General features: G+C 39.5%; 1 protein-coding gene across 3 annotated transcripts in view; it reads right to left on the bottom strand.

The window, feature by feature from the left end:
• The window catches only part of KITLG (KIT ligand), a 57,805-nt gene extending 36,909 nt beyond the window's left edge, over positions 1 to 20,896 (bottom strand). For 2 of the 3 annotated variants that reach the window (XM_074902767.1, XM_074902770.1), the window contains exon 1: positions 20,616 to 20,896. In XM_074902767.1, coding sequence (XP_074758868.1) covers positions 20,616 to 20,630 — 15 coding nt within the window. In that variant the 5' untranslated portion in view covers positions 20,631 to 20,896. Of the gene's footprint in view, positions 1 to 16,387; positions 16,476 to 20,615 lie in introns of those variants that run through there. The other variant, XM_074902768.1, reaches the window with a different exon arrangement.
• Between the last annotated feature and the right edge of the window lie 247 nt (positions 20,897 to 21,143).

Here is a 21,143-nt window from a genome sequence, read left to right as displayed (position 1 = left end):
CACTGGCATTCCTGACCTTTATTTTTCAGAACATTTATGCATTTTACACTGGCAAGCCATTACATAGAAAAAAAAGACATGTTCGCTGCACAGGCATCAGAACGTTTATGTGTATCCTCGTCTCACACATGCTCCTCCATCTGGGCACCCTAACTTCTGGGAAGCTCCCCAGTCAACATGTGAGTTTTCTTGAACAACCTTTTGGCAGTCTATTGAACAAAATGGAGGCTAACTACAGCTCAGTGCATCACCCTTCCGGGGTGAGACACCTGAAAGTCTCTGGATCACACCCTACATGCTTTGTTATGATTACAAAAAGCAGATGCATACTTTTCTAGTGACTGATACCATTCTTCATTTTTTTTTAACAATGATGCATAGTAGGGAGAATGATTATAAAAGTAAACAAAATTCATCAGGGAGTATTAGAGTGATTTATTTGGATTCTGATTTAAACACAGACTACAGAAGTGCTGGTCACTTCTTCAGAGTAAGTTTTGGAGTGCTTCAGACATGAAATGTTTGAACACATATTCAGTTATCTACAAAATGCAGAATAGTCTTCTACCCAGTTCTTCATATAATAGCTAAAATACATAATACAAGGGTACTTCATGGTGAAAAGGGGGAGGAAATTAATGAGTTACTGCTACAAACATAAGCAGGGAAAGGTGACATTGCCCTCTACACTGAGTTCAAAGGGCAACCCGCTTTCCCAGCTGTTTGATCTTTTTGTTACAGTTCTGTATTTGCCTTTCCATGATGTTTTCAGCCATAAATCCTCTTCCCCCTAACCTCTGCACACTCACTTGCTTTTTCAGACTTCTGAAATGTCAGACAACGGACAAGAACAGGATTTTTCAGCTAATTGTCCATTTGGTGGCAGAATACTAAAGTGGCTCTTGCTAGACTCCACGAGCCACATGTGCAAAGGAAAAGCCAATTGCTGTATCCAGATGCTTAGAGACCTTGTTCCCTTCTAAGGTATGCTGTTAATGAAATAACTGTATCCTGGTCAATGGATAAAAATAGTACCTAACCTGTTAAATGCTAAAATGCAGATCTACTTTTTCTTCACTACTTTTTCTTCAGCTGGAAGGAAAAACCATTCTCTAGTTCTGCCAAGTTATGCACATCTTTTTCCTGAGACGGACAAATTTAAGATACATGGTCTTACTGTGCTGAGAAAATGACTCACACTATTCTTTCCCACCATCCAGATCTTCGGAAAACTAGGAAGCTACATGGACTATATGCCAACTTCATTTCATGCAAACTCAGGCAATTGCTATCATCCTGTATCCCTTCCAGTTCTCCTTGACAGATGCAGAAGCAGCAGGCTGCTCTAGCCAATGTGCTACCATTGCACTTGGTAAGGTGCAAACAAACTCCTGCTGCATTTGGTTTATGTGTTTCAGCTGGAACCAAGACGAACATGATAAGCAAGAAGTGTAAATTGAGATAAAGTTTGCCTTGCAAATCAATGTAATCCAGGTATTTTGTAATTACATTCAGTAAACTACAAAACAGTGTTTTTAATATGTAAACTAGTGTGTTTATTTTCCATCCCTGTAAGGATACCAATGTAAAGTATTTGGCTGTTCTAAAAATGTTGGCTTTGCCTCTTTAAAAATGTTATGTGTTTCATAATAAATTTTGTCCACTTTTTATTCTCACTTGACAATCAGGTATTCAGGCAGTTTCCATGCATCCTAAATCTGTCCTGGATGACAGCAAGTTTGTTTAGTTCCCAAACACTGGGAACTGAAGTTACTAAGAGACAGGTAATTATATCCGGATGTTGCCTCTGGAGAGTGTTTAATGGCATCCAAATAAATATTTACTGATAATCATCCATCAGGTGGCATTCTAGTTCTGCAAAGAACCGGGAGTTTTGTGGACAAAAACTTTTCAATTGGAAGGTTAAAAAAAACCCAAAAAAAACATTCTTTGAAAGAAATCTTCTTGTTAAATCATAATCTAAGACTATGAGGACCTTCAGAGGTCCTGAATTTAGCACAGTCTATTTAGGACGTATGTACTGGCAAGAGATATTTCTTTCCCTCCTTGTAAAGTTCCATTACAATCATCCAGGATTGGTACTGAAATTTTACATTTTTCTATATCACTTTAGAGTGATAGAGACCAATATTTACTTGTTCTGTTAACAGAGACATTGAGATCCAAAATACCTACACAATCAAGAGTAGAAATAAGCAGAAGTTGACTCCACAAAACCTCCCACAGACTCTGAAGGGGAAGTTTTTTGTTTGGGGGGTGTGTGTGTGTGGGGGGGGGGGGTGTGTGTCCCTGGGAACTTGTGAAAGAGTTTTCCAGCATAAATCCAAAGGCATTTTTAAGTAATTGAAAGGGGAAGGCAAAGTAAGATACAAGATTATTTTGGCAGGGAGGACAATATTCTCACACTGTATGGAGGTAGATGATGTAACCTCCTCAGGGAATGACAAGACATTCTCTTAAGTGAAATACTTAATTAAAGATTGGTTTTAAAGATCTATTTCAGATGTCTTGTTTGCCAAGTTTGTGCAAAAAAAAAAAAAGCACTATCTTGAATATTCTTTTGAATTATAATAAGAATGCACACAGAGTCATTCTTTTAAATCTTAGACCTTCAAGCACTAATAAAGGAAATGCAATATGAGTTGTTACAGAAATTCTATACTGGATCTTTAATTCTTACCATCTGCTACAAAGTACATGGAATTTGGGTTAGGAGAACTATTACACTGACAAAATTTAAAAAAAAAAATCAAGAACAGCAAAAACATAAGCTGTTTTAATACTTGGCATACGATGAAACTCACGTACATAATCAAAATGTCTCTGTCCTGCCTAATACTTAATTTGTAGTCTGAAGTAAAACAGGTTAAGTGTATTCTTATTCTTTCATGCACAAAAACTTTTCTATAAAGTAAACTGTATTATAAACGTGAAGAGTTTTCAGTTCATGCTTGAGCCTGTAGAGAGAGAACATCCTGAAGAAAATATTCTTATACCAAATTAAAAGGCTTTTAGGTGTTTTATTTTAAATTTCCTTTTTTCTTTTTTTTTTTTTCAATCCTTTTATATTTTCTTGTGTAAGTCAAAGATAATTTTTGAAATATAAATCTCAGACTAGTCAACTTGATCTTAAACTGAAGACATGTCCTCAGAAAGACACTGTTATGTTTCTGAACTCTGAATTTCTTTAATAGCATCCCTGATAGGCCCTGTATCTTTATAGGGATATAAATTCAGCACTAATTTCTCTGAGCTACTCGATATGAAAGACCTCATTACAAAAGGATTAGTGCTGAACACAGACTAAAGCTGGATGCCAGTGCAGCTGAGATTGTGTTTCATTCCCCTACCTTAGTTGTATTACATCCTTACAGTTATGAGCTTAGATGTGATTAAACAACACTGTTTGGATATGCCGACACCAGTATAAGATTTGACAGTGCTGAAGGATGACAGTGTTTTGCACCAGTATTGTATTATCTATCATGAGACTATTCACTCCTGACGTTTTACAACTGCTGTGTACATTGGTGGTCTACAAAAGCACTCAGGATAATGTGAGAAACAGAGGTTGCATAAATTATATGGTTTGCATCATGATAAAGATCATGGTATTGAGCTCCAATAGTTATCCTCAGTCCCTCTGCCATTGTGAAGTTTTCAGGACCAACATCAGGCAAATGCAGTACTCTACAGTCCATCCAAAAAAAGCTCTGGCATCATCTGCTACTAAGGCAAATAATATTAGTAACCTGAATTCCAACATACAGGGAAAGGTCTACACAGTCCTCCTCAACAGGCAATCAAAAACCTGGTATTCCTGGACTTTACTTGCCCTATTCCACAGCAGGTACCGGTTTTCAAAGTCACTGTGCGCTTCAGGTAACACCTGGCACAGGTAGGCTCCAGATAACAGTCCTGTTATATCCCACTCCTTCGATGCTGCAGGCAGGTTACATTTGTAAAAAGGCTAGATAAAACCAAATAGAAAGAGTGGACAAGTGAAGCGGGAGTGGAGGGAATAATCACAGAATCATAGAATTGTTTAGGTTGGAAAAGACTCTTAAGTTCACCACTAAACCCTGGACCTAAATGCCACATCTACACATCTTTTAAATACCCCCAGGGATGGTGACTCAACCACTTCCCTGAGCAGGGTGTTCCAGTGCTCAACAACCCTTTCATTGAAAAAATTTTTCCTAACATCCAATTTAAACCTCCCCTGGCACAACTTGAGGCCATTTCCTCTTGTTTGTCACTTGCTACTTGGGAGAAGAGACGGACACACACCTCACTACAAGAGTGATAAGGTCTCCCCTGAGCCTGAACACAGTATTTGAGGTGAATCTCAGGAAACTGTTCCAGATCTTTACTTTTCTGATAGTTAAAACTGTACAGTACAGGAAGGCTTTAAGTGTACTGATAGCAGTTTATATCAATGTGTTCTCATGGCAACACTGCTTCTTTGCTTATGTAGTTATACTCCCGTCTTTCTGGTTTGCTCTCTTGATGTATTTATGCAGATCAATCCTACTATCCAAGTCTTCGTTATGCCTAACTAAAAAGCCCATCTGAGTTCCAGTGCTCCAAGACACAGAAGCAACATAGAAAAACCACAAATGGAAAATAAACAAAGCACTGCCTTTCTCTTACTTCTTTTCAGATTACAAATTGTATTTATTTACTCTCTATAGTATACCTTAGTTTCACAGGCTCCCCTCTCCAGGAAATGTAAATAGAGAATTACCCTACCTCTTACCGAGCATTGTTGCAGCTATTACAATGGATGCAGTATCCAGCCAGGTGGTTTTGCTTCTGAAGTGGAGCAAACAAAATCAACACTTTAAGTCATGCAACTTCTAAATGGGATCACTCCTCATTAGTCAGAGCAGTTTCTCCCATTGATAAATAACAGTTGACATGAAAGGTATTCCCAATTTACTCACACAAAACCTGGCTTCTCTGGATATATTCCAGATAGTAGCACCTGCATCAATTTTAAAAGGCTTGGAACAGGAAATTTCAGTGCACCAGAACTGAGTTTTCACTTTGATAGTCCAAAACCTCAGTTGATAACTTTTCAAATATTGACGTAACATGTATTTTCTTTTGTAAAACGTGGGGGAGGAAAGTGATTTTGACGGGATTAAAAAATCCCAAACAACCAAATATTCAGCCAAGCCTTTGGTCAAAGTTTTCAACATCAACTACAACATTGAAGAAGGTCATTCTGCTTTTCAGCTCCTTTACATCTTTTTGGGAAATACTTAAGGGATATTTTAGGTTTCCTTCCATCATCCATAGTGACACCTAAAATTTTTAACATAAGTAATAAAGGCTGTCACTCATTCTTTTGGAATTCAAAAGATACTTTTATAAGCACTATTGTAAATCTATGTGATTACCTTGGAGCATGTAAAAAGGATGTAAAGTAGTCTTCACACACTGCTCTACTGTAGGATGAAACAGTCTCTATTAATGATGTGCCTGTATACCATTCATGATTTAGAAATGTGGCCTTACAGATTTAACATAGTTTTACAAGCATCTTGCACACAAAACCCTATGCTAAGTCAAAAGAAGACCTTGTATGCACTGCAAATATTCAGAGAAAAATTTGACATAACAGTGACTAGTTTGTTAGAAACAGTTTGAGTTTTAAAACACATAACCCTTTCCACACCATATTCTGTTTTCAACAAAACACATGTTGTTAAGCAATGAAGTCGGCCTCTGGCCCCATAAATGGCCGCTGCAGATATTTTAACAATAATCTATAGTCAACTTTTACAAAAACTGCAGGATGTTTCTGGAAGGTAATTTTTCTGAGGAAAAGATTAAAAGCGCCTAGAGGCAAGTTGTTCAAAAATAGCATACTACAAAAACAACAAAAGTGAAAAATGAAACCTGCATCTCCTGGCTTTGGTGCCAGGTTTTCATCTTCCTTTATCAGGAGTTGCAGAAGAAACCCTGAGGACTTTGAGCATGTTGAACTTATTTGTCACAATAAAAAACCTATTATTCTCTGTTCATTTATATAGTGTTTCTTGATAGAGTAGTTAGCTAACCAGAAGGTCTGTTGTGATATTTCCCTGGGAAATGTGTAAGATTAAACGTTAACATTCAAAAGCTTGGAGCATATGACCACACATTTGTCAGTAATGAAATGAAGTTTCAATGAGCACATCAGAAGTAACATTGCTAGGCTGACATTCTCCCTAGACCTATTTAAAACTATTCATTTTTAAGATTTCAGTAGAACTTGATTTTGTACTTCATATCTCTCACTATACCTGACAAGCTGAGCTGTATGCATCAGTATTGAACCAAGAAATGTTTGTGAGAATCATGCTACCAGTTTCCAAATAACACAGAGTACAACAAAACTAGATTTAAATCATTTTCTGACTGGAAAAAAAAAAAAAAATCAGATCCTGATTTCAACTCAGTTTTCTCATATGTATTAATGAAAGCTATCCAGTAAATAATTTTACTTCCAAAAAATGCTCTAAGCTCTTAGACAGCATTGAATTTTCTATATAATTTGAATCAGATGCTTTCCTATACATACTCAAAACCAAAGTGAACAATTTAGCTTTAAGGTAATGATCTGTGAAAGAATAACACAATCTTACATTTACACTGTTATTAAAATATAAGTACAATAAGAATAAATCTATGTATTTTGTGAAAAGAATATTTATGCAAAGTGATACACCGATGGATGAGATTAATCTCAAATGCCTTGAAGTTAATGCTTGTGGGACTGCAGACAAATCAGGTAATTGACATATCAAATTAGAAACTAATTTTGAAAACATTTAAGTATGCTTACATTGTCTTACAAGCACTGGGCAGGCATTAAGTCATTTACCTAAGCAAGTTGGAATTACAAGTACATTATACCATGTTTTAAAGCAATTAAGTTGGGATATTAGTAGAAACAAATCAACAATATTTTTTAAAGTTTTTGATCTAAATTTAAAACATTTTCATGTGTCAAAAATACCTAAGTGATTATTATTATTCCATCTGAACATCTTTTTACCACAGAAAATAAACATAAATTCCTTTTTCAAGATTGTGCCTCTGTTAATTCTAAAAGTTATTTCTGAAATTATTTTCATGATATTACATTACTTATTTTTTTTAAGGAAAACAAATTGTCATTTTAGGCATTTGAGGCAATGTATGAGGTTGTTTCAGGACAATGTAAGCTGAAGATAGCAAAACTGGGATGGGACTGATCAAAATACTTTCTACAACATAAAATGCCAGTGACTGTATTACTGCATCAGAAACTCAAGAATATTTTTTTTTATTCCTGTGCACCCCTAAAAGGGGAGGACATCCTTTTAAGTACCTTTCCCTGACGATATTTAAGTACTAGATAAGAGTATCTTTCAGGGATGGTCCATGGATACTCCACCCTCTTTCAATGGCTAGAGCTATGCAACATGTCATCATTGCATAAAATTTTATTAGTTCTAACCATTCATACTCACATGCTAAAAGAAAGATCTTTCAGTATAAATGTCTCAGCTGTCATTACTTTTCACATGTAATTGGAGTTCAGCTACAATGTATTTCAAAGGGTTTTCCATTTCTCTAAACTAAAGGCTGAATTTTTACAGATGGTAATTTTGGCAGATGGTTGTATATGAGACTGAGTTTATAATTAGGCCAAATCTGACTTGTGCAATTAAGGCAATGAAGATTTGGAAAATAAGAAGGTGTCAGATCAGTACATGATCAGCCTGGTAGCCACAGAAAAATGAAGAAAACTGATCATTCACACTTACATAATATATTGCCTGTATGAAAATTTCTTCCTAATTACATGAATTAGAAGACAAGCAACCTTTCATGCTTAGAGTGTAAACTAAAGTAACCATGGCCTTCTACCTATTTAAGTCTATAATCCTTTTTTCTTCAGTCAAGGTTAATAAGATGGTCTGAAGCAATCTAACAACTCCCTGCTGCTGAGAGAGGGCTCTCAGCATCTCCCTCTCTGCAGCTTCCCTCGCTCTGACATTCACCTGACCCCTCTGCAAGTCAGTAAATTTAGACAGTGACTAGCCAATTCAGCTCAGAGACAGAAAACTAATCCCTGAGGAATGAGTGGAGGAGGAGAAGAGATATGCAATAGTGAGAAGACTAGAACTACCTCTTTCGGTGGAAGTGAACTCTTGGGCTCACTAACATTTATCAAGCAGCATTTCAAGCCATACTATATCTAGCGTCAAAAAGATTTCCAGACTGGTAATTGTGTTTGAAGGTAGCATTGTCTGCTTTAGCATCTTATGCCTTTCAGTTGTGCTTAAGTATTTATTTGCTCTTGTACCAAGAAAGGACCAGTAAAATCCAGTAATCATTCCCTTTACTACTTCTTGCATACCACTCAGTAGTTTCTTGCCCTCAGCTTTCAGCCCCCCTCATATGCTCATCATTTCCACGTAATGCTTTTGCCTATTTCAGGACCACTGAAATCTTCTGGTAGGTCAACCAGGACATTTTTCAAGATGGCTGACTATCAACATCAAAAAAGCATTACAGCTTTTATGTTTCTCTTCCTGCTCCTACTGCATCCCAATACGTTGGTTCATTTGTTCTGTCACAAGTACAATACAGGGATTTTTCATCCATTTTTCCTGACCAAGTATTGCTACAAGAACATTAAAAAAGAGCTTGTAAGTAGTTTATATGACTAATGAAACCTGCTGTATTAATGTGGTTACAATTAGTTCAAAACATTCCTTCCAAACTGCATCCCCCTTGCTCTTCAACTCCACAAACTCCAGTTGCCATCATGCCATCTGTTCTCCTATCTTCTCTAAACCTTTACAAAGTTCCTCAGAATCTCTTTTCATTTCAATTAACCTGAGTAATTTATGTAGCTTGCGCATGTTGTCATCAATCTGTGAACCCGCTTACCAGATTGAACTATATGAGGTTGCTGACAATTAGAGAACATTACCTCTTAGGTTTTTGCCATGTTAGAAATTAATGACTTATTTCTACTCTTTGTTTTCTGTCCCTAAATAATTTTTTCCTCAAACTGTTATGATAAGGGAGATAAAATATGGGGGTACTTAGGTTTGTTTTCTGCGAGTTTTTTTTTTTTTTATAAGACATTTCAGTACTTGCCACTTATTCAGACATTTTGAAACACAAAGAATTTGAGTACATTGAAAGCATTTCTTTTACAGAAGCTAGACTTTTCTATTCCTTTCAGTGAGCTCTATTAATACAGAGTTCCCACCTTCCTTCTACTGACTGATTTTAATAGAGCAAGACCTGCTGACAACAGAACAGAAAAATACAGGCAAGCTGTTACGAAAAATTCTTTTTTAAACTCTGGATGTACTCATTAACTCTAAAGACAAGAATTAAGCGTCAATGTATTAAGAGTTATTATGGATTTCAGAAAATGGAGGGAATATCACGGCCACCTATTTTTACCAAGCTACGAACACCATACCTTTACTGTAAAATCAACCTGAGTTATAATTTATATCCTGCCCTGAACTTTAGACCTGTCCACACATACTGTAATTCTAATATCCTGGTCGTTTGTGGGTGGGTTTAGGTTTTTTGTTTTGTTTTTTTGATTGGTTTTCACTGGGATTTGCATAGGCTAATGACTACAAACTGAATCAAAGTGTTTCTAGCACTTCAGTGTTTCCCAGAATTCCCCTATGTTTCCAGGAAGAATAGCCACATTCCCATGGTCTGTATCAACAAGAAAGTGCTCTCAGCTTAGAGAAAAGAGACACAGCAAATATCCCAACTAACTTCATTGTCTCTGAATTGTGACCGCAGGATTAATATGAATGTCATTCAAATGCTACCTCGAGGTTTTTTGCTTGAGTTATGCTAACTAGAGAGAATGGTAAATATCTAAACTTAAACCTGAAGCTCTACTTGCAGCTTGCCTTAAAAATTGCGGAAATCGTGGGGTAAACACGCCCAAAGAAGTTGAGACAGTCAGTTTGCAACTCGGTATGACTATGGAGATGCAGATACAAGTAGAAGAAAAATAATCTGAGAAAAAAGCTCACTACATCCGTACAATTTTGAAGAAATATAAATGCCTATTAAATCCATATGTCTATAAAATATAATTCTAAAGACAGGAGTAATATAGTACATAACTGATAAGAAATGTTAGGTATCCTCACAGCATTTGCAACAATGCAACAGAACACTACCATTTGAAAAAAACAGCTATTTTAGTTAATTTTTACTGATTTTCACAGGGGTTACTTACTAAAAATACAGTTGTAAATTGTGTGTGGTGTGTTTACATCCTATGGAGCTTTACATTTGGTCAAAAGTATTAATGTGAGTAAAGAAAGAACCACAGTTGTCCATAGCGAAACTGTTCTTATGATACATGTTCAGCAGAGTCCTTGTTACAGATGTGCTGATAGAAAAACTCATGCAAACATTCCCACAATATAGTAAGATTTCTTGGATGTTTTATACATCTAGGTCTCACAAGTCTCCTAGGATTGCTGCTCTTAAAGAGGACACATTAAGTTACCTGGCTTATCATGAAATTTCTTTGGCTTCTGTAATTAATCTCATAGAAAATATATCCCATCATTGAGAAGATTACTGTAAATCTCCTCAGAGTATATACTTTTCAATGTCTACACTCTGAAATTCCAGTAAGAGTAGTTAGGTATTTTCATAAGTGATGCAGTTTCTTAGCAAGTTTACTTAAGTGATACTTATCAACTTGTGCAGGAAAAAAATTCTTCCTATTTTCATAGGAATTGTGCCATTTAGTCTGAAATGAGTAATGGAGTGCATATGTTAAGAAGAAGAATCTAAAATAGTGAATGAAGCTGAAAATCACATCATAGTTTGACAATTAGCACTTTAAACAGGTACAAATTCAACAGTAACTGAAATAATGGACACAAAGCAAGAGGGACTCACTTCAGTAGAAATAAGCCAGTAGGCTAAAATCAAGTTAGCTTCACATATATCTCAGCCCATTTGTAAATGTCAACAACATTCTGTTACAGTGGGAACTAACCAAAAGTACTGTAGACAATCTGACCATTACTGGCAAATGTCTAGTTGATCACTAAAATCTGTGTGTGAGAAGAGATTTTTAAAATGTGCTGAGGAGAAAGACAGGAAATTCACTCCAGATGATTTAAAGAATGTTTCAGGCCAGAATTTTTTTAGGGTCAAATGAAATCAGATACTTCTAATATGGTTAGGTGACAAAGCTGAGATACAGGAGAAAGCAATAACAATTACTTGTAAAAGGATTTCCTTTGGTCTCAGTAAGTATTTGACTCTTTAAAAAAACAAAACAAAACAAAAACCAACAAGCAAGGATATTCTTAATATATTAAGAAAATTACTGATGTCAGAGGAAAAGGTATTGTTGCTTCTAGAAAAGCAGACCAGTATTTCAGAGGGCTCTTCATAACTGTATTAATAGCTTACAAGTATCATCATTTAAACAAACAACATATTTCAGTGGATTCATTCTAATTCTGAGATGCTTAGTTTTTACAGGCAAGGCAAAATACAGTAAAAACAGGTTATTGAGAAGATTAATATTTGAAGTGGGCCTCAAAAAGTTTGTGGGAAATAAAAGTGGCCACTGGACAGACTACTACAAAAATTGTAGAAAACATTCACCAGAGATGAAACTTAAACTATGTGGGGGGAAACGGGATGGTGAGAAACACCTTCAGTATTTTGGCTGTCAGAAATACTGAAGTTTTATTGTCAGAGGTGAGGATGATGACTCAAATGCACCCAAACCAGGAAAAGTTCACAAAAAAACGAGGGTAGCACTGCTAACTTTCTGTCTGAATGGGAAGAGGAGAAAGAAACTTGAAGAATGAACAATCATTTTTAAATGTGGGCTTGAGAAAAAACATCCAGAAATTTTAGTCACAGACATGGAGGGGAACAATATCTTCCCACACCTGTGGCAGAAGAAAGAAGGGGGATTATGAACACCACCCTGCTTGGGAACGGAGTCTAATTTTAAGAAACAGCAAGGTTTTCACTGGATTTAGTAGCCCAAAAAGAGGGCTTTCACTGCCCAGCTTCACACTATTAAAGGAACAAATACTGAAAAAAAAATTTGGAACAGACTATGATTATGGTCAGAATATTTAAAGGACATGAATTTAGAGAATGCATGGCAAATCTAGAGCACATTCTTTGCCAGGGACTATAATACAGAAGATCAAAGCAGCTTCAGTGACAGTATTTAAACTTATGGTTTATAAATAAGGTTGATATTTCCTTGAAAATAAAGAATGCAATACACATCACAAACATTTAAACTGCTGTCAAATACGGCAGTGATAGTTTTTGCTATTAGAATAGAAATGCAATCCACACGTTGCAGAACCACACTAATTTGAAAAAGACAGCAATTATGAATATTGGACATATATTTTTTTCCTCCTTTTTAAAATAACCACAAAAAAGCTCTGTTTATTCAGGAACATATTTTTTAATCCAAATGAAAGAGGGTGCCAAGCAGTGTTATACAAGCTTCCTAAATTCATTTGGCTGACTAATGTTCCTATTCCTGCATGCTTCAAAGTAGTAAAAGAAAAACAAATCTCCAGAAGAACTGACATTCAGATCTACATCAGTTTAAAACATAATGCATAATACTGTCTGTTTGCCATTTAATGCAAAAGACAAATTTTGTTGAGTTCACTTAATAACGAGCAAATGGAGGCTGGAAATTAGAGGGTTGGAACTTAGGACTTCTTTACAATAAACCATTAGCATGTTTAAATTTAAAGCTCCCTCAATTTCTAAGCATTTCTTTTCATTTAGTGAATTATTTTGCATATATGCAGCACATTATTAATTTTAAAGTATCATGTCTGCCTCCTCACTGCCTTACTCAGTCCATTACTTCAGTTAGACCACAGAAGTCAGCACCTTGATATCCTACTCCCATTTTAGATTCAATTATGAAATCTTCACAAACAGAGAGGAATATTTTGGGTCAATATGAAATGGAGGAAGAAACTGCCCTCTACACTTTAAAACCTCCACATTCGCAGGCACTGTTCAAAAATCACACTTTAAAATAATGAACCTTGTATATCAGTGCATTATTCCATGTTTTCAGTATGTGCTGTAGACATTGTTCATCCTTTTGTCCAGGAGCAGCTCTTACAAAAAGAGCTCTTACAAAAAGAGCTGCTGTATGATTTGCAGAGTTAATTTTCTGTTCTAAACGGAAATAGATTGCCAGGACATGCCCAACTTAGTTTTACAGTCTGACTGATACTGCCAGAATAACTTTTTTCAAACATAATTAGAGGTCATGGGTTACTAAACAGACTGAAGAATCCATTCAGTAATGATGCATGATACTGCAAACATAAATGGAAGATAGATATTGGTCTGCTGCTACCAAGCAAGCACAAGGTAGCAAGGAAAATTTTATATTTTTTCCTCATACTTCCAAATTAATAAAAGGTATATAAACCTATCACATATCATCACAGAACTCCATTTGAAAAAATGATAAAGCATTATTAAGTTCTTCCTCAAAAAATGAGGAATTTATCTGTCCCTGAATTCTGAGTTTCACACTAAAGAACAAAAATACACAAAGAAAAAGCTAGGGAATCATTTGACAACAACGGGTTAAGATTATCCTGTACAGGACTCAGATAAACCTTTATTCCGATGTTCTGTTGTGCTCTCCTCTGCCTTACTTCATTCATGATTAAGCATGTTGTGAATTCACATACAGATTATGTCTCTACTGTAAAGGAAATAACACACTGTTGGCATGTATTTCTGCACACATCAGGGCTGAAACTGGTCATTCCCAGGGCTCAGCTATGCCCACATTACATACAGGTTTTCAAATCTCTTGGGCAGAAGGCTTGCACACTACACTTAGGATCTTCACTGCACACAAGTTTATGTGCAAAGAGAGGCTGGCATCCAGAGAAAGAATACTGGGTATTTTTATTCTGTACAGCTTTTTTGCATGGTGTGTGTTCCTCTGTGTGATATGTGGACACGGGTTCAATGTGGTCAGATACTTGGATTCCCTCCTAACTTTCATTAGTTGCAAGGAAAAAAAATATAAATCGTGTTGTACATTTAGGAGAAAAGACACTGGAAAACTATCACTACAAGTGATCCTGCCTACATCAAGTAGAGAGATTCCAGCCAGAGCAAATGAAGAACGTAGGTCCTGTCATGCAACAGACTGCATATACCTAACGTATTCATAAAGATTTATTTGGGGTGCTTCTAAAAACTTCTTAAGGTACTTCTAAAGAAGAGATGGCAGAGCAAACTGGACTACACTTATCCTTGGCCTTAACTGTCAGTGAACAGATGTCTGTCAAACTGATGGCAGCAGAACAAACGAAAGCCATTTGAATAAGACACTGGATGAGGGTTTAGGCAGTCACGTGGGATGGCCATGCTTGGAAGCACCAAGCTACACACACAGATAGGACTGGCAGACTGATGTTTTCAGACTCTGATTTGCAGGCGCCTAAATCTTTCTAAAAGGAGGTTCAGAGGTTGGCATGATTCACAATCTGTGGATTTGGATTTGTGGCCTGAAATATAGTATACTCTACATGCTTTGTTCATGTGTCAGCCACCCTCAAGATTGAACAGATAAACATAGCGGCTCAGTTAATCTGGTTTTAAAGTATGATTTAACTCAGGGGAGTTTTGGCTCAGATTTGGAGCAACACTGAAGTTATACTTCAGATTCAAAGTCTGGACTTGATTTTTTTTTCTCTTCTTCCCTCTGGCATAATGCAAAATTTCTTATACAAAGCAGAACAGCTTCAACAAGACAGACTGGATGGTTAGACCCTTCCTGGAGACATAAGTTCCTACGTAAGAAAAGATGTGTCTCTCTCACTCCAGTGAGTATGTTCAGGTAAATTCTTTTAGGTTAGTCTTTCAGTCTGGATTGAATCAAGCCTGTTTGCAAACCCAGAGGTAATCTCTGTAGGTGATAGACTCATCCTCTTGTGACAGTCCAGCCTAAACCTGCAGGCTTTGCAGAACATCCATCTGAGCTGAGGTGCGCAACCCACCTCTGCCCGGGTGCCAAGGCTGCAGCACGCTCTTGTCTTTGACCTCCCAACTCTGGTGCCCAAAACCAGTGAGAAGGTTGAGGAGTGCCAATATACCCAGCCTGACTTCTAGAAACTCTTCACTGGAATGTTAAGGAATACCATGTGAATGGCAGTTATAAACAGGCGCCAAATGACAGATGAGAGAAGATATAGCTCTTGAGGTTTAGGCTAAATATGACCTCGAGGGTCATTCCTGAAGCTGATACTCTCCATCCAGTAGGTTTTGCAGCAAAAATGCTGAAAAATAAAAATAATCAAATGCTGTGGTTCCTGCATGCCTTCAAGTGCTCTTCAACAACAATGAAGGACTGGGGCTAGCAGGTGGGTCTATAGCAGACCTGCTTGAGAGAGCCTTCCAGAAGCCATGACCACTGTCAGTGAGCACAGTTGGCCCTGCAGGGGGGAGCCAGCACTTGCCCCCCGCACCCTCTGTCCCAACGGCCTGCAGCACCTGGTTTCACTTCTAGCATTTGTTCAAGAGGTGATGGAATAGCTGGAAGCTCAGGACTTACCCACGTTGCAGAACTGTGTGCTCCAAAGCATGACTGCAAAGCAGCAAGTACCACAGTGGCCTTCCTTCAGGCAACACCTGCAGTGACATCTTAGACCTCATAGTATTGTTGCCTTGCTCCTAACTTAAGTCTAGTCCAGGCAACAATGATAACGCAAAAGTATGTATAAAGCAGAAAAATCTTAATCAGATTTAAAATGGTTATCACATCTATCTACATAGTATAATTAAAACATTACTTAAACAGAAACAACAACCAACCATTCACCCAGTGGTTATTAAATAACAATAGGAAATTAGAGGATAATTTATTTCCTATGTTATTGTGATCCAAAGTATTCATTCATCTGAACTCCTAAAGTGGCTTTTATTTAGACATACAGTAGAAATAATATCTTCACTGGAGTATCTATTTTCATTGACCAGATATTATGCATGCTACCAGCTTTAATAAAATAAAATACTTAACACTATATTTGTTTTCTCTGTTTGCAACTCTATTTTCAATTTTCACTCTCATACTAATAATGTCTGATACTATTTACATTTGTCAATAACTAAAACCATCCAGCAAAATCTACATTTTACGTGCTCCTTGCAGTCAGTTATTTCAGCATCGGTAATATTTATGAATGTTGGTTTTGCAGGTTTACATATGACTCAGTACGCAATGCAAACATGGGCCAATCCACAAAAATAAAGAGCGCTACCCCTCTTCACTCACCTTACATTGGTCCATGTCTTTTTTCCACAAGTGCACAGGAAAACAAAACAAAACAAAACCCAAGCAGATTTGCAGGGTGTTTAAAAGGCTGACCAACCTCAGGTTTGGCACACCAAAGACCAGGGAGAGAACAAACGCTTTCGTTTTCATCTGTCAGCTCCCACACCACTCAAATGGAATTGCGTAGGGAGATTTTTCCTGCCTTGCTTCAAATAAATGGGTGTTGTGTTTACATACTGCATACTGAGCATTGCACACCCGAAGCCAAGGGCTGCATCTTGCCAACTCTTAACTTTCGTACAATATGGCGATTACATGAGCCAGCATACCATTAAGTCACATAACAAAACTTGGAGAATGGTACTGTCAGCTTGCAGAACTGTACCTGAACAACTGACATGCGGTGCACAAAAGGAGAAACTAGATTTCAGTGCGATGGCAGAACTGGGTCAGAAGCAGACGGGGTTAGCAGCCTCAGTCTAAACTACCAAGCCAAGTGCTGCATAGTTCAAACTTACAGGCACACAATACAAGCAGGCAAAGAAAAAAAAAAAAGATCACTAAACACGCCTATGAAATGCTCCCCCACCCTAGAGTCTTTCAGGTCATCTGCTGTTTATTCTCCATATGACACTTTATTCCAGGATGTTCTTTCCAGCTGCAGTACTTGCAAACTGGCTTCCCCTAAGTCAAAACCAGGGGAAAAAAGAAAGAGACCTTAGTCCATTCCTCATTGTGAACAGCACATCTTTCCGGCTCCAGCAAGTTCTCTTTTTCTATCTGATAAGCAGCAGATCTACACCTATTGTGAGCTCCAAATGTCTTCCAGTTCATTCTTTTGCAGAATGAGCAAGAAAGATTGCAGATCAGAGCTCACTATTTCCCTTAAAATAATGACTCTGCAAGCTCGCACCAAGATACCGGACATGTGTTGCTGATTTAGCATGTTGATATGAGACTGGAGCGGGGCAATCTGTGTACTAATTCTTTTTCCAGGTACCATTCCATAATAATTTTTACAGAGGCTCCCACTTCAGTGACACAAACATACTATGGATAGGACAACCTCAGAAGGTCATTTAACTACCAGCAGTAACGTGCACATTCAGAGGTAAAGAGCCCAGCTGAGATCTAAAACACTTCTAATACTGAGATTTCTAAGAGGTTGTGCATCTAACCCACTGCTGAAGATTAAGTGCCTGAACCAAGTATGTGGGATACCTTAACATCAGCAGCCTTCTGAGCTAGCCCCATGGGTGACCCCTCCATGCAGCATATTTCTTAGTAACTTCTTGTAGCATATTTCTTAGCAACTTAATCCTATTTAGATTGTCTTCAAATCAAACAAAGAACAAGCAAATCAGAAATCTGCTCCGTTTTTGCAAGATTGTATCACACTAGCAGCACTCATCTTGTTTTATTAAAAATGTAAAAGGCTGTCCAGACATCAGTGATATTTTATCTGCTGTAATATTAGCATGCAAAATGACATAAACTCACTTCTGATAATAGTTTTAATTACTGAGCCTTTTTATATATATATATATAATTATATAAGCCTGCAGATCTTCTCAATACAGTCAGTCCTTCAAGAAGATTAATTAATGGAAATAGTCCCATTGAAAAAGGATTCGTATGACTGGATCCTAAATATTTAATCACATTTTTAAAGACATTATAATTTTTAAAAAAATACTCAGGAGGTGCTGGTATGTTTAAAACAGGAGGTTATATATTTATCAAACAGTATAGTTTCAGAAACCACCCCTCCAGGACTGGCACTGTTGGGGAACATGCTTTTGCAGTTCCTGTGGTTTCCCAGGTCAAGACAGATTTAAACAAACTGACCTACCTGCTCACTTCTAGTCTAACATTCAGCAAAACTCCGCTCTTTCAGCACTCTTGTTGCACTGACGTATGACTCAGCTACTCCTTCAGCTGCACTAGTTATATATTATGTCTGTGTAACATTTCTTCAAACATCAAAATCCCTGATTTATCTGAAGCAATATCCAGGTACTAAGGACTCAGTGATGTAATGGTTCTCCCTTTCTGTACTATGTCTGTCACAGAATATTACATGAAATGTTAACTTCTTTCCTGGCTTCCCAATCCTGTTCTTTTCACTATGCCAGTTACCGGTCTGGACAATGGCAGAAGTAGTCACAGGAGAGCATAAAGACTGTAATTTACTTTAATGTGCTGAGTGCCCCAATGTACTTATGTCCTCTTTCTTGTATCCGCTTCACTTGCTCTCTCTCTTTGCACATAGGTCTTCACGGTTTTAGTGGAAAGTCTTTCTCAAAGTATCTCCTGCTCTGATGCCCTCAGAATGATTAATGGTTTGGTATCACATTTGCTTGCTAATCTTTAAAATGAAGGAAACAATCCTTTGGAGAGCTAGGAGTCTGTCACTGCCTCCAAAAAGGCAGGAAGCATAACTGCTTGAAGGCTGACAGATGCTTCACCACCATGACAAGAAGCTGTTCCACAGGCTACAGCTCATGAGCCCCTGAGTCAAGCCATATGGTCCTGAATGCCAAGATTGCTTGTCTTTCACAGTTTATCAGGAGAGAGGGATTATTCCTGCTTTGCTCTGAATTTGCAAAAGTACTCTGTTGATTTTAGAAGTTTAGAGTTTGTATGAAAGAAAACACTTGACTGCTTGCACTCATAAATCCTCATTTGTTTGCTGAACAGTTCTTTCTTCTCTGAAGAAACAGTCCTACTTGTATGCTTCTGTGCTAGGATAATATCTTGTGACTTTACTGGTGTCCACTCCGATATTAAATGAATGCATATAACTAAGCACACATAAATACACCTCATACACTTTAAGAGACCCTTCCCAACCAATAATCTTCAGCATATTTGACCAAACTTGTATACAGGGTCTGAAACAACATCTCTGAGGTGCAAGGCATCTTCAATAATCTAAAGGGAATAACAGCAATGGATATACGCTATTAGAATTCAGAACTGATCATTTAAGATAACACTTCACTGTACCTCAGCATCACAAAAATTAAGTCTCCCAAGTTGTAACTCCTTAAGCATGGATATATTCTCCAGTGCTTTGGACAGCTGAGATTGAAATATTTCAAAAGGCCACTATTTCTACTTCCTGTCATCTCTTGAAAAAACTATTTAACTGGCCAAAAGACTTCCGTAAGGCCTTTCCCTTTTATTCAAAATATATTTTACGTCTTTTCCAATGACTATATGCTGAAGTGTCGTCAGACTATTGGTGCGTGGATGACCCAGCAACCGCCAAGAAATAGTCGAAGGCAAAAAGTATCTTGCTTCTAACCAAGAAGCGGAGGGGAAGGCAAAAGCCCCCAGCGCAGGACCAGCGGTGTGCGTGTCCACGCTTTGTTCTCCCCCCGAGCTCAGCCTCGGCACCGAGTCCCCCGGCTCTCACTGAGGTCAGCCAGGATGCAGCACCTTGCAAAGTCAAGCCTTAAACTTTTTCTCTTTAGCGTTTCCCGGAGCTGCTTCTTGTTACAAGAAGGTTTTTCCACTCCTGTCTGTCCCCATCTTTCCTTTTAAGAAAATGCCTAGCACAGCCACCGTAATCTGTACACAACTTGGAGAAATAACGGCAGGGCCCCCCACCGCGGCACAGAGCGGCTCTTCTGGCGGGGGAGGGCGGGAAGGGGCGCAATGCCGGGGTCTACCCCCAGCACGCTGGAGACGCTTGAATGGAGCCACCGAGCACAGCAACCACGGCACCGCTGCCTCCGATTATTTTATGTTTCGGCCCTCAGCTCGTCAGTGCAACGCTGGCAACTGATTTATTAAACCGATTTTTCCAAGCGCCGTCGGAGATCTCCCACGGCTCAGCCGCCGATCCGGCCGCTTGCTGCAACTTTTCCACGGGCTGCGGGCGCTGAGGGTGAGACCGGGCAGTAGGTTGGGTTTCTCTTCTCCCCCCACCCTTCTCCCCCAGATCGCTCATCCAACGGCAGCCGTCCCCATCCCCGGCGCCCCTCATCTCTCGGGCCGGCCGGGAGCCGCCGCCCCCGCGGACACCCCCACGGACGCGGGAGCGCATTCCCCGCCCGCCGGCTGCCCCGACCCGCGTACCCCGCTACGCCCCAGCCGCCCCCCCGCCCCCCCGGCGCGGTCCGCAGCGGAGCTTCTCCGCCGGCCGGGGCGCCGCGGCCCAGCCCTGCCCGGCACAGGTAGGTCGGGCCGCCCCTCACCCCCGCCCCGCGGCCGCACTCACTTGTGCCTTCTTCATAAGGAACGGCAGCGCTGCAGTCCGGCCCAGCCGGCAGCGTGCAAACTCCCTTCAGCGGAACTGTAGCTCCAGCATACTGCAGCAGCGGATAGTCCACGCATTGGGGTTGCCCACGGCCAGCCCCGCGCTGCCTCCGCCTGCCCCGCCGCCGCTCTGCGCGCCCCGCTGCGCCCCGCTGCCCACGGCGTGAGCGCCCGCGCTGACTGGAGCCACGGCCGGCGCCCGGCCAGGTCTTTTATATCTCCGATCTGCCTCCGGCAGCGGCGGCGGCGGCAGCGGCAGCCCAGGCAAGACACGCCTTTCCCCTCCCCTCCCCGCCGCCCGCCCTCCCGGGGACCGGCAGCCCCGGCAGCCCCCGCGGGGAGGGGGAGACCCGGGTAAACCGAGGGCAGGTTGGAGGCGGGAGCGAGCCGAGCCTGCCCCGGCCCGGCGCGACAGGCGGGGGCGCGGGGGGGCGCGGGTCGGGGTCCCCGGGGGTGGGAGGGATTCCTCCGCCCGGTGCCCGGGGCTGGG

The sequence above is a fragment of the Athene noctua genome, chromosome 3 (assembly GCF_965140245.1).
Source record: "Athene noctua chromosome 3, bAthNoc1.hap1.1, whole genome shotgun sequence".
NCBI lineage: Eukaryota > Metazoa > Chordata > Aves > Strigiformes > Strigidae > Athene > Athene noctua.
This window is presented reverse-complemented; position numbering and strand designations above follow the sequence as displayed.